This window comes from Engystomops pustulosus, chromosome 7 (genome assembly GCF_040894005.1).
Source record: "Engystomops pustulosus chromosome 7, aEngPut4.maternal, whole genome shotgun sequence".
Lineage (NCBI taxonomy): Eukaryota > Metazoa > Chordata > Amphibia > Anura > Leptodactylidae > Engystomops > Engystomops pustulosus.
This window is the reverse complement of record NC_092417.1, coordinates 159,781,551-159,795,433: the sequence shown is the minus strand read 5'-3', so window position 1 is coordinate 159,795,433 and position 13,883 is coordinate 159,781,551. Positions and strand designations below refer to the sequence as shown.

General features: G+C 44.1%; 1 protein-coding gene and 1 long non-coding RNA gene across 5 annotated transcripts in view; one reads left to right on the top strand and one right to left on the bottom strand.

Moving 5' to 3' along the window:
- The window catches only part of LOC140071186 (uncharacterized), a 57,450-nt gene that overhangs the window by 5,308 nt on the left and 38,259 nt on the right, over positions 1-13,883 (bottom strand). The window lies entirely within an intron of this gene.
- The window catches only part of BDNF (brain derived neurotrophic factor), a 75,664-nt gene that overhangs the window by 32,365 nt on the left and 29,416 nt on the right, over positions 1-13,883 (top strand). The window contains exon 1 of one of the 4 annotated variants that reach the window (XM_072118562.1): positions 557-821. The exons of 2 other annotated variants lie outside the window; for them this stretch is intronic. Coding sequence is in view for 1 of the 2 variants with exons in the window: in XM_072118559.1 (XP_071974660.1) it covers positions 2,363-2,446 (84 nt within the window). In the remaining variant the exon portion in view is untranslated. Of the gene's footprint in view, positions 1-556; positions 822-1,845; positions 2,447-13,883 lie in introns of those variants that run through there. One more of the 4 variants, XM_072118559.1, reaches the window with a different exon arrangement.

Here is a 13,883-nt window from a genome sequence, read left to right as displayed (position 1 = left end):
GCATGTTTAAGGATTGTACCTGGACTCGTCGCACCGGATGATAAACTCAGCTCTGCTGCGCCGGGGCACATAGTCAGCTCTGCTGCGTCTGTAGTTGTTACGCACGTTGCTTTTTGCATTGGAGAGCAATTATAAATCATGTTCCGTCAGATATTTGTCATGGCGCCAGTTACATAAAGGAGGCATGAAATAAATAAGGAATATTTATATCTCTCCGCAACTCCCAGATCTCTGCGCTCCGACTAAAAATACAAGAAGTCCCCAGGTGATTGCATTTGCATTTCAAATAACAGCAAAGCACAGACTGAGATGCCAGTGTCTGGTCTCTGGCTACCACACCAGAGACTTGGCAGGAGATGTTAGGGGAAAGTTTTGGGCGTATGGAAGGTGTATGTTTAACTCCTATCAGGTTGACATGATTCTTTTATGATGTTGTGTGTTGCTGGGGAAAGAGTTGATGCGCTGTCGCTTTAAGTGCCCGGCGGTTCTGTGGAGTGGATAGGGGGTTTGACCAATAGAAGTACAAAGAGGATCCTAAATAATTTCTCACGGACAAAAGCCGAGACATTCTGGTCTTAAACGGCTTGCTAAACTCAACAAGCACAAGGGGCTATAGGCAGGAGCGCAGAACAGGATTGTGATCTTCCTCATAATCATTTCATGAGACATTGGAGCTGCTGGCTGTCACTCAGGCGCTGCAATGAATCTGCTTTCTAATCACCAGCATGGGAGTCTCTGTGAGCAGGACAAACTTTCATCGAAAACACTTTTTCAGCACCTAAAATAAAGAGGGTCATTACAAAAGCTGACACATACAGAAGGTAGGAGACGACTGGGGAATTAGGGGAAGGGGCCTCCGCGGAGTGAGAAGTTGATGGGGGCTGTCGGAGAGTGAGAGGTTGATGGGGGCTGTCGGAGAGTGAGAGGTTGATGGGGGCTATCGGAGAGTGAGAGGTTGATGGGGCTAACGGAGAGTGAGAAGTTAAGGGGGCTATCGGAGAGTGAGAGGTTGATGGGGGCTATCGGAGAGCGAGAAGTTGATGGGGGCTATTGGAGAGTGAGAAGTTGATGGGGGCTATTGGAGAGTGAGAAGTTGATGGGGGCTATTGGAGAGTGAGAGGTTGATGGGGGTTAACGGAGAGTGAGAAGTTGACGGGGGCTATCGGAGATTGAAAATTTAAGGGGGCTGTTGGAAAGTGAGAGGTTGATGGGGGCTGTCGGAGAGTGAGAGGTTGATGGGGGCTATCGGAGAGTGAGAGGTTGATGGGGGCTATCGGAGAGTGAGAGGTTGATGTGGGCTATCGGAGAGTGAGAAGTTGATGGGGCTATCGGAGAGTGAGAGGTTGAAGGGGGCTATCGGAGAGTGAGAGGTTGAAGGGGGCTATCGGAGAGTGAGAGGTTGATGCGGGCTATCGGAGATTGAGAGGTTGATGGGGGCTGTCAGGGAGTTGGAGATTTTTGAGCAGTGAAAGTAAGGAGCTACCTGAGAATAAAATGAAGGGGCTATGGGGTAGTGAGATATTAATGGGAGGGGGGGGGGGGCTAGAGAGGAGTAAGAGATTAATGGGGGCTAATGTAACAATGTGCATGTTGGGGTTATTGGACAGGGAGAGTAAGGGACTACCAGGGAAGAAGAAGAAGGAGTTACTGGGGAGTAAGAGATTAATGGGGTCTACTGGAGAGTGAGAGATTGGTGCAGGGGGCTACCAGAGAGTGACTGATGGGGGCTAAGACAAGAGTGTGTAAGCAGGAGTGGGCAGGGGGAGTAAGGTACTACCTAGGAATAAGAAGAAAGGGCTACCGGGGAGTGAAAGATTGATAGAGACTATCATGGCTTGACAGATTGATGGGGTCTAAGTGTAGGGGGTTATTGGCTAAGGGGACTATGAAACTACAGGAAAATAATATAATGCTTTTTGGGATTAAGCGACTTTATTAGACTAAGGATATAATGGCAAATTAGAGGAAGGGGTTATTTAGAAGAGGTTATTACATAGTTTGAAGGAGATCAAAAAGGATGCTCTACCATGGAATCAGAAGTGGCTCATGTAGACTCATAAGATGCCACTACTGGAGATTAAGAGGAAGGGACTACGGGGGACCGACAAAAAGAGAAGAGGTGGGAGGAAGGGGATGTTGGAGAAATAGAAAGGTCTGGGAAAAGGGGGCTACTGAGGAGTACGGAGCAGAGACTGTAGGGAAGTAAAGAACTAGAGCTATTCGGGAGTAAAAAAAAGGGGCTACAAAGCAGTAGGGGGATGGAGCTACTGCTTAGTATATGAGAAGGAAGGACTACTGAGGAATTAAAGGAAGGGGCTCCTGAAAAATGATGGAATATTGGGGTTAAAAGGAAGGGGCTACCATGGATTTAGAAGAAGGAGATATCAGGGAGAATGGTAGACTGTGGAGACCACCAAGGAGAGCATCGTACAAGAGATTGCTGCAAGTAAGTGATAGGGGGAGCGGATACTAAGGTGTGAGAGACTACTGGACAATGAGGATGTGTAGAGTACGGAGGCTATAGGGGAAGTGTAGGGGATAGAGGCTATTGGCGATGTGTAAAGGCTACTGGGGAAGCATCGAGTAACAGGGCTACCCAGGAAGTATTTACCAAAGAGGCTGCTGGGGAAGTATAGGGGATGGAGGCTACTGGGTGTAAAGAGGCTACTAGGAAAGTATAGTTGAAGGAGTACAGAGACTACAGCGGAAGCATCGAGTAAAAAAGCTGCTGGGAAATATAGGGGAAAGAGGTTACTATGGAAGTATAGAGTACACAGGTTACTGGGGATGTATAGGAGTTAGGGGTTACTGGGGAGGTATAGAGTACAGAGTGTAATTGGGTAGTATGGGAGTGAGAGACTACTGGGGAGGTATAGGGTGCAGAGGCTACTGGGGAGGTATAGGGTGCAGAGGCTACTGGAAAGGTATAGAGTGCAGGGGCTACTGGGTAGGTATAGGGTGCAGGGGCTACTGGGTAGGTATAGGGTGCAGGGGCTACTGGGTAGGTATAGGGTGCAGAGGCTACTGGGGAGGTATAGGGTGCAGAGGCTACTGGGGAGGTATAGGGAACAGAGTGTGATTGGGTAGTAGGGGAGTGAGAGACTACTGGGGAGGTATAGGGTGCAGAAGCTAGTAGGAAGGTATAGAGTGCAGAGGCTACTTGGGAGGTATAGGGTGCAGAGGATACTGGGTAGGTATAGGGTGCAGAGGATACTGGGGAGGTATGGGGTGCAGAGACCACTGGGGAGGTATAGGGTGCAGAAGCTACTGGGAAGGTATAGGGTGCAGAAGCTACTGGGGAGGTATAGGGTGCAGAAGCTACTGGGGAGGTATAGGGTGCAGAGGCTACTGGGTAGGTATAGGGTGCAGAGGATACTGGGTAGGTATAGGGTGCAGAGGCTACTGGGAAGGTATAGGGTGCAGAGGCTACTGGGAAGGTATAGGGGACAGTGTCTAATGGGGTAGTATTAGAGTGAGAGGATACTGGGGAGGTATAGGGGACAGTGTCTAATGGGGTAGTATTGGAGTGAGAGGCTACTGGGGAGGTATAGGGTGCAGAAGCTACTGGGGAGGTATAGGGTGCAGAGGCTACTGGGAAGGTATAGGGTGCAGAGGCTACTGGGAAGGTATAGGGTGCAGAGGCTACTGGGAAGGTATAGGGGACAGTGTCTAATGGGGTAGTATTAGAGTGAGAGGATACTGGGAAGGTATAGGGGACAGTGTCTAATGGGGTAGTATTAGAGTGAGAGGATACTGGGGAGGTATAGGGGACAGTGTCTAATGGGGTAGTATTGGAGTGAGAGGCTACTGGGAAGGTATAGGGTGCAGAGGCTACTGGGAAGGTATAGGGGACAGTGTCTAATGGGGTAGTATTAGAGTGAGAGGATACTGGGGAGGTATAGGGGACAGTGTCTAATGGGGTAGTATTAGAGTGAGAGTATACTGGGGAGGTATAGGGGACAGTGTCTAATGGGGTAGTATTGGAGTGAGAGGCTACTGGGAAGGTATAGGGTGCAGAGGCTACTGGGAAGGTATAGGGGACAGTGTCTAATGGGGTAGTATTAGAGTGAGAGGATACTGGGGAGGTATAGGGGACAGTGTCTAATGGGGTAGTATTAGAGTGAGAGTATACTGGGGAGGTATAGGGGACAGTGTCTAATGGGGTAGTATTGGAGTGAGAGGCTACTGGGAAGGTATAGGGTGCAGAGGCTACTGGGAAGGTATAGGGGACAGTGTCTAATGGGGTAGTATTAGAGTGAGAGGATACTGGGGAGGTATAGGGGACAGTGTCTAATGGGGTAGTATTGGAGTGAGAGGCTACTGGGGAGGTATAGAGTGCAAAGGCTACTGGGGACGTATAGAGTGCAGAGGCTACTGGGGAGGTATAGAAGATATAATCTTTTATGGAAGTCTAGGAGGCGACTGGAGAAGTATAGAGGGAAGCCTGCAGAGGGATTGCACTTGTGTAACACTGGGATATGAGAATGTGCTATTTTTTACAAGAAAGGGGACATAACCTGTACTTGATGCTAGAGGCGATGCACTGTTAACAGAGTCACTCCGGCATGACATAGTTTACAGAGGCGGTCTATGGTCAGGAATGTCTTTGCAGTCCTTTTTTTCGGCTGGCACAGATGTAGCAGAGCCGAATGTGTCGTTTAACTCTTTAGCGATGCTGAACAATAACATGACATGGGGGAAGCCTATAAATGGCGCCTTCGGCATCCGCTCATCAGCCTACGCTCTGTGACCTTTGGTTGGTTTGGAAAGTTTCCATATAAATTGTATGAATTGTAGTCATTGTTTCGGAGGTGTTACTACTACTACTCGCTCGGGACTCGGCGTCATTTCAGCGTTTGGGGGTTAAATTGATTGTCTACTGGTTTAATCATTGTCATAATTACTGGTGGAGCTATATGGATACATGGGATATTTTCGTGGGGTGACAGCTTGTGTTGAGGTTTGGGCTGATGGAGGATCGGCTCTCCGGCTGCTACTTGTTTGGCGGTTCCTAAGGGGTTACACGGGATTGCCTGCTCCCAATTGCCATGTAATTCCCTCTTCTCTGTTCTCAATCTCAGTATTGGCCGCCTTGTGTCTGTGTCTCCCCCATCACCCTCCTCCCCAATTCCAGACTCTTGCACATGTGTTGGGATTATAGTTTAGCAAACAGCGCTAAACTCTTCGTAATTCTTTTTTTTTTCGCGAATTCGCTAACAATGATCGAATCGTTGGAAGAAAAGAAAATCCTAATACCTGCAAATGCAAAGAATGTGAGTGGATCTTGCGGCGGCATCTGGAACAAAGCCATTTCGCTCCTTGTGTTTTCTCCCAGACGGATGAGGATTGGAAGTGTCAGGGCGCCCTCTACTGGTCGCCACATCTTACTGAATTCAGGGTTCCCTATCGGCGTTATTACCTCAAACGAAATTCAATATAGTGACGTACAACATGACGCCTACATTGCCCTTATGGGAATTCTAATATTAATTTTTCATTGTCGTCTTTGTCTAATGATCTCGCGTCTGGTGCAATTGTGGGTGCAAAATATGTGCAAAATGTTGCCGCCTACTGTCAGGGTAAGGTATTACGGAGGGTGTCCGGTCTGCCTCTAGGTTCTTGGCATTGGAGAGTAAAGTGAAGACTATGAAATGTATATAAAACATAAGGAAATGTCATTCATCATCCGGGTTGTGCCGGGTCCATTCATGATGTTGATGTAGGAGATGGTGAGCGGCAGCTGGATCCTCTGCAGAGATCCAAGGAGGACAGAGAATGGATGATAGAGATGCAGACAGATACATAGACAAGTCTATATGTGAGACAATATGATATAGAGAGATACAAGAGACGTGAGATGAGATCTGATGATTGTTCTTCTGCTATGAATAGTAAAGGTTCCATCAAGATACATCGATATGGACAAGATAACTTGGATTTGGTCCAGACAATAAAGATTCTTTGAATAAATGGATACGTCATAGATTAATATTGTATAGATAGAGACAAGATAGATAGATAGATACGAGATAGATAGATACCTTGATATGTGATTGATAGATATGAGAAGATATATACCTAGATATGTGATAGATAGATAGATAGATATCACATAGATATGAGATAGAATCTGATGGTTGCTATTCTGCTGACGATTCCTATGACTAGGGACATTTCTCTGTAGATACATCCATATGGACAAGATAACTTGGATTTGGTCCAGACAATAAAGATTCTTTGAATAAATAGATACGTCATAGATTAATATCATCTAGATAGATATGAGATGGATAGACACAAGATAGATAGAAGATGTAGACATATATATATGATAGATAGATGGATAGATAGATATGACATAAATGATAGATAGATAGATAGATAGATATGAGATAGATGATTGATTGATTGATTGATAGATAGAGAGATAGATAGATGGATGGATAGATGGATGGATAGATGGATAGATAGATATATATGAGATAGATATGAGATAGATGATTGATATATAGAGAGATAGATAGATAGATATGAGATAGGTGATTGATAGATAGATAGATAGATAGATAGATGGATAGATAGATATGAGATAGATAGATAGATAGATAGATGGATAGATAGATAGATAGATAGATAGATATGAGATAGATGATAGATAGATAGATAGATATGAGATAGATAGATATGAGATAGATAGATATGAGATAGATAGATATGAGATAGATAGATAGATAGATAGATGGACAGATAGATAGATATGACATAAATGATAGATAGATAGATAGATAGATAGATATGAGATAGATGATAGATAGATAGATAGATAGATAGATAGATAGATAGATGGACAGATAGATAGATATGACATAAATGATAGATAGATAGATAGATAGATAGATAGATAGATGGACAGATAGATAGATATGACATAAATGATAGATAGATAGATATGAGATAGATGATAGATAGATAGATGGATGGACAGATAGATAGATATGACATAAATGATCGATAGATAGATAGATAGATAGATAGATAGATAGATAGATAGATAGATATGACATAAATGATCGATAGATAGATAGATAGATAGATAGATAGATAGATAGATAGATAGATAGATATGACATAAATGATCGATAGATAGATAGATAGATAGATAGATAGATGATAGATATGATATAGATAGATATGAGATAGATGATTGATAGATAGAGAGGTAGATGGATGGATAGATAGATGTGCTGTTCGGCTGATGGTTCCCTCTCGGCTCCTCTGGCTGCTCTGGTACATGATACTATAGACAGCATTGCCCTCTACCGGGTGTGATGCATAGAAGGTCTTTGTGCTGCAGCAGTTATGACTGTTGTGTTACTTTGCAGTGTGAATGTGCCCATAGATGACTATGTAGCACTCGGATCAGAGCGGGGGCTATAGCACAGCGCAGGCCACTTGTTACAATGTAACCTCTGCAGGAATGTGAACCACGCAGCCACCGTCACTGGAATCCCAGATTTATCATTGTGATCCTGACTAATATCAGTGTTCCCCCTGGTCCTGTGTTTCGTGCTTGTGATGATCTCACATTTTAACCCTTAGTCTTTTCTTAGATATTAATGTCTTCCTCAATGTCTCCCTCTACTTCTTGTTATGTTTTACATTCTGCCCCCTATAGGTGGTGCAGAGGTAGCACCATCTTTGTCATCAATAGTAGATCGTTGAGGGGCCCAGTTACACATTTTGTATAGGGGCCCCGATATCTTCAAGTTACGCCTAAGTCAATGCCACACATTTACTGTACAGTAATATCTATTTTAGGTTCAATCCCAATGAATTCAGTCGAAGTCAAGATGTGAACTGACTTTTTAGCGCCAAATTTAAACCTTTAGACATTTTTGAGGCCCAGTTTTCGAGGTTTCCGATTTTGCCATGTAGTCGGGTGAAATTGCATCATCGTGAACATGCAAAGCAATCAGCTGCCCTCTGATTTATCATTTTTACACAAAACGTTATGGGGGACGTTGGGGGGGGGGCATCCATTAAAAAAACGTTTTGATAGATGAAGCCCAAAAGGACTGACCTTACATATGTTCTGGTAATGCAAATAGATGTCATAGAGGAGCATCCCCTTCTACTGGTGGTCCCATGGATGGATGACCATGAATAAGACATGATTTCTGGGGGTTACTGAAGTTGCCCCCAATGAACTCTACCCTTTACTTTTTTCTTTTCATAGATGTGGAATCATCACATCCGTGATATTTGGCCATCAATGTAAAATTCTTGGGGTTTCATTTTTTGAAAGTTGAACTAAAAGAAGCTTCAATATCCTAAACTACTGCTACCATGTAGGAAAATTTGGTACTTTGGAGAGACCAGCAACTGTGCCTGGGCCGATGTTATGGGGGAGTTCATGGGACCCATTTCAGCCAATGAATAGACTCCTCATACCTGGGCACAACAAAGGAACTGACATCTTCTGGTTGAAGTAAGTGATGGACCATGGTCTGTGGAGGCCACTTTTGGGTGAAGTGGGTCACATGACCAGAACATTGGATACCACCACAGACCCTTCAAGCAGATGACCCTCGATTCAGACTTCTACCAATTCTGGAAAACCACATGATGGCTTGTGTTCAGCACAGTGCCTGACCAGAGATTCTGGGGGTTCATGGGACCCATTTCATACAATGGGTATCCTCCACATACTTGGGCAGATCTGGTTGTAGGAAGAGATGTCTCATGGTCACTCATTGGCTAAAACTAGATCACCTGATGGGAGCATCTGAGACCACGACAGACCCTTCAAGCTGCAGATCTCCACCAATTCTGGCAAACCTCCTGGTGGCTGCTTATCAGCACTTTGCCTGGCCACAGGTTCTGCGGGTTTATTGACCCGTTACAGCCAATGAGTAGGCTGTTCATTTTTGGGCACAACAAAGGAAGTGACTTATGGTCAGAGGAAGTGATGTCCCATAGTCTGTGGATGCCACTCATTGGCTGAAGTGGGTCCCATGACTAGAGCACCTGAGACGACCATAGACACTTCAAGCAGCTGACCCTTTGGGTCAGACCTTCACCAATTTGGAAAACCACCTGTTGGCTGGTTTTCAGCGCTGTGACTGGCCAGAGGTTCCAGGGGACCCATTGCAGCCAGTGAGTGGCCTCATCATACCTGGGGACAACAGAAGAAGTGACATCTTCTGGTTGGAAGTGATCAGTTATCAATATGCTTATCCTGGAATATCCCTTTAAGGCCATTCATAAAACGGGGAAAACACAGATGGTGCTTTGTTTTCTTCACAACAATGGCCGCTCGCCAAGATTTCTATTTTTCCTAAACCCATTTACAACCGGATCAATTGCAGTTGGATGTTTTTGTCTTCGGACCTCAGTGCTTCATAAATAACATTAGTTTGCAGTTTTTACATTGTAGCCACCATGCGATCAATGGTTATGACTTATTTAGTTTTTCGAGTAACTGAGGTCTAATGTATGTGGACAAGTCTAGATGTTGTGTTCATTCGGGAAAAGGTTGTGGGATAGACCCAATAGCAGGCGGCCTCCACGCTCCGACATGTTCATGCAGTTATTTGCGTTGGCAATGAGGACTTACACACAAATCAACGGAGGACCGGGGGAGGATGGCGGAGGGATGAGTAATTTTGGCTCTTCCAAATAAGAATTTCTTTCGAATGTTAGAATGTGTGAAAGCCAAGTATAGCTCGTTTCAATTATGGGAGTGTGTCGAAAAAAAATGTGTGAAATGTACAAAGAAATCCAATACAAATCGGCTTTAATGCAAAGGCATAATTGGGTCTGATGCAACGGGCAAAGACCTCACAGAGATGGATATCAGAGTACCCTTTAACCCGTTCAATGCCATGACACCGAAGATATTTTTGTTTTTGGACTTTATTTTTTTGTTATTTTTTTTCTGGATATGGTGTCATTTGTCCCATGGTGTATTAGTATCTGTACCCGTCATACATTTTAACAGATAGACTTGTGAGCTGAGGTCTTGGACTTTGTCCTATAGGTATTTGGACTGCATAAGTTGCTGTGAATGCACAGGACACTCCTTTCTACTGGGGTTCCAAAATTAGTTGACTGCTTACTTGGGTATTTTTGTTGTACTAATTGATTTAAATGAAGAGAGTCACATATGAAAAGCCACATCCCCATTGTGGTCTGAAACAGGAGTACAAATGGTGGAACTGTGGCAATGCCATAATTAATTATGTCCCATAGCAATTATACAGACTCATTGCTCAGAGATTTATCATTGGTTTTGCTGAGCTTTTTTGGCATAAACTAGCAGGAAAAAAGTTGCATAGAGGTCTCGAAAGGCAGTGGACTGACAGAAGATGGTGAGCTGCTGTACCTCTTTGACCCATTCACTTCTATTATAGGCTACAAATAGTGGCAGCATGAGGGTATTCTAACGATCATGGTGATATGTGTTGGCATGAGAATTCCTTACTTGGGTAATGTTCTTATCCTCAAAGAATTGAATGAATAGAGTCTTGTATGCCGACAACCCATTGTGGCCTGCAACAGGAGTATGAATCCCAAAGGTGGAACTGTGGGAATGCCATAAATAACTAATAGCTAAATTTGAATGGAAGCTAAGCTGCAGTTACCCAGCATGGCCACTAAACAGAGAATGGAGCTGTTCCTCCAGTGTCATTCTTTGGGGCAAATTTACTTAACCGGTCCTTCGTGATCCCCAATGTGCGTTGTCCGACGAGGATGAAGTGTGGCGCGATTCTTCAAGATCGTGCATCCATTTTCCTGCATCTGTCGCTTCCCCGCTGAGGTCCACCGGAGTTCACCTTCTTCTTCCTGGTGTATGTGAGTGCATTGTCTTGCGACACAATTTGAATTGTAAATCCCGTGGTTTGTCCGAATCCGTCGGGTTGTCCGTCGGCCATGGCAAAATCTGATCGCGTGCGCCAAAAAAAACCACTTAAATGCGGCGCAAATCGGAAATAGTCAGGAAACCCAATGAAAATGCGCCATGCGGACCCTTAATAAATGTGCCCCATAGTGTTCTGTGTTGCACTGGAGGAACCCAGAATAATCTGATATGTTGAATTGTGTAAGTCCCTAGTATCAGACCACCACTGATAACAATGACTTATCCAATGACTAGGTCATACTGGAAAACCCCTTTAACGATAACATTTTGCAGCAAACTTAAAATGTATAATTGAGTCCAGTGTATTACTGAGACCAATGTACTTTTGAGTCTAGTGTATTACTGAGACCAAAGTACTTTTGAATCCAGTGTATTACTGAGACTAAAATACTACTGAGTCCAATGTATTACTGAGACCACCGTACTATTGAGTCCAATGTATTACTGAGACTGCTGTACTAATGAGTCCAATGTATTTCCGAGACCACTGTACTATAGAGTCCAATGTTTTACTGAGACCAAAGTACTATTGAGTCCAATGTATTACTGAGATCAATGTATTATTGAGTCCAATGTATGACTGAGACCAAAGTACTATAGAGTCCAATGTTTTACTGAGACCAAAGTACTATTGAGTCCAATGTATTACTGAGATCAATGTATTACTGAGTCCAATTTACTATTGAGTCTAGTGTATTACTGAGACCAATGTACTATTGAGTCCAATGTATTACTGTTTTTTGTATGTAATTGAAGGGAAATGATATGTTAGGATATAAAATGTTTTACTATTCAGCCTTTTTGTTGTATATACATGGAAGAGAATGGTCTCTGTATGAAGCCTGAGCCTGGTATGTGATGTTGTCAAGAATAGGAGCATAAATCAGAAAGTAATCATGTAATTATATGAGTGGAGGCTCTCTGTACGCCTTGAGCGGTGTAAGTGGGTATTTCCTCCTGATGGAATTACTAACCTGACTTTTTCATGTGATTCTGATGACTACTTAGTTTTCTCCATTGTTGCAGAATTGCTGCTCAGACTGATTTATCTCGCTGGGTAATTCTGAAACAAGCACTCGCACTTATATCACACTGTGAGGCGGCTCCTGAAGAGGGGCTTTAGAAAGAAATCCTGCAGAGCCCTCTAGGAATATAATGTGCAGCTCCGGAGGGACATGCTCTGCATACAGACAGAAGAGGCTTCAATGTCCATCCAGTACATGTGCATTTATAAAGTCTTATCTCCACACAAAGTCAACCCATGAGGGTTAAATGTTTTTTCAGTCCATTGATGTCCTGTTATAGAGCAACTGAGCAGATTGTGAATAGTGTACTATCTGCAGGCAGCATGTTATACAGCAGGAGGAGCTGAGCATAGTGTACATAGTGTCCTATCTGCAGGCAGCATGTTATAGAGCAGGAGGAGCTGAGCAGATTGTGAATAGTGTACTATCTGCAGGCAGCATGTTATAGAGCAGGAGGAGCTGAGCAGACTGTACATAGTGTCCTATCTGCAGGCAGCATGTTATAGAGCAACTGAGCAGATTGTACATAGTGTCCTATCTGCAGGCAGCATGTTATAGAGCAGGAGGAGCTGAGCACATTGTACACAGTGTGGCATATATGCATACCGCATGTTATAGAGCGGGAGGAGCTGAGCAGACTGTGCATAGTGTCCTATCTGCAGGCAGCATGTTATAGAGCAACTGAGCAGATTGTGAATAGTGTACAATCTGCAGGCAGCATGTTATTGAACAGGAGGAGCAGAGCACATTGTACACAGTGTGGTATATATGAATACAGCATGTTATAGAGCAGGAGGAGCAGAGAAGATTGTACATCGTGTCCTATCTGCAGGCAGCATGTTATAGAGCAGGAGGAGCTGAGCAGATTGTACATGGTGTCCTATCTGCAGGCAGCATGTTATAGAGCAGGAGGAGGTGAGCAGATTGTACATAGTGTCCTATCTGCAGGCAGCATGTTATAGAGCAGGAGGAGCTGAGCAGACTGTACATAGTGTCCTATCTGCAGGCAGCATGTTATAGAGCAGGAGGAGCAGAGAAGATTGTACATAGTAACTTATCTACGGACTGCATGTTATACTGCAGGAAGAGCTGATCAGATTGTATACAGTGTCCTGTCTTCGGGCAGCATGTTATATGGGGATATTTATTAATCACAAATGCTATCGTATCGGGGCCCGACACGGGACGTTCCTGTTCTTGCACTTGCTGCAGCCAGCAACTTCTCAAATGTGATAAGTCGGTGTCTGTGCTTATTTCTACCTCAGGTAGGACCTGCCATAGAAATAAAACTCTGCGCAGCCACCCACCGGATATATCGGAGACTGAAGCCAGTTGTTGTATACGGCTGCGCCATTTATCCGGGGTTATGATATGCGGGTACACGAGCGCTGGTGTATGATAAATACCCCCCATAATGTGGATGTGCCTCTAATACCCAGGTCATTACATAAATTGTCCTATCTTGACCCATTGACTTATCCCAGTGGCTTTAGGGGATTATCTGGGGGCTTATAACCTAAAAAAAAAGTTGATTTTTCATGCACTTTTGGCCATTAGGGGGAGTATTCATTTATTGTTTCCTGATTAAATAACAATTATAATAAAAGAATAACGTTGCTGTAGGTTAGTGAATTGTATTTGTGCTTTGTACTTGGTTGAGATCCATTTTTCCATTTAGCAGATATTACCAGGTCTTCAGCCCTTCACAATAAATGTCTCCTGGGTCTCCCCGTGTGTCGTGTAGAAATCCCCCATGGCTCAGAGACACATGTAGTTATTGTACTTAGTGACTGCTGTCAGGGAAAATCCGGATGACGTTTGTAGCGCTGGGTCAGTGGGAGAGGGCGGGGGATTGATGGTTTGCAAATCTGTGAGGATTTCTTCTGTTTTTAGCAGGGAAGAAGAATTATGTTGGCCAAGGACAGAGCGTGCGCTAC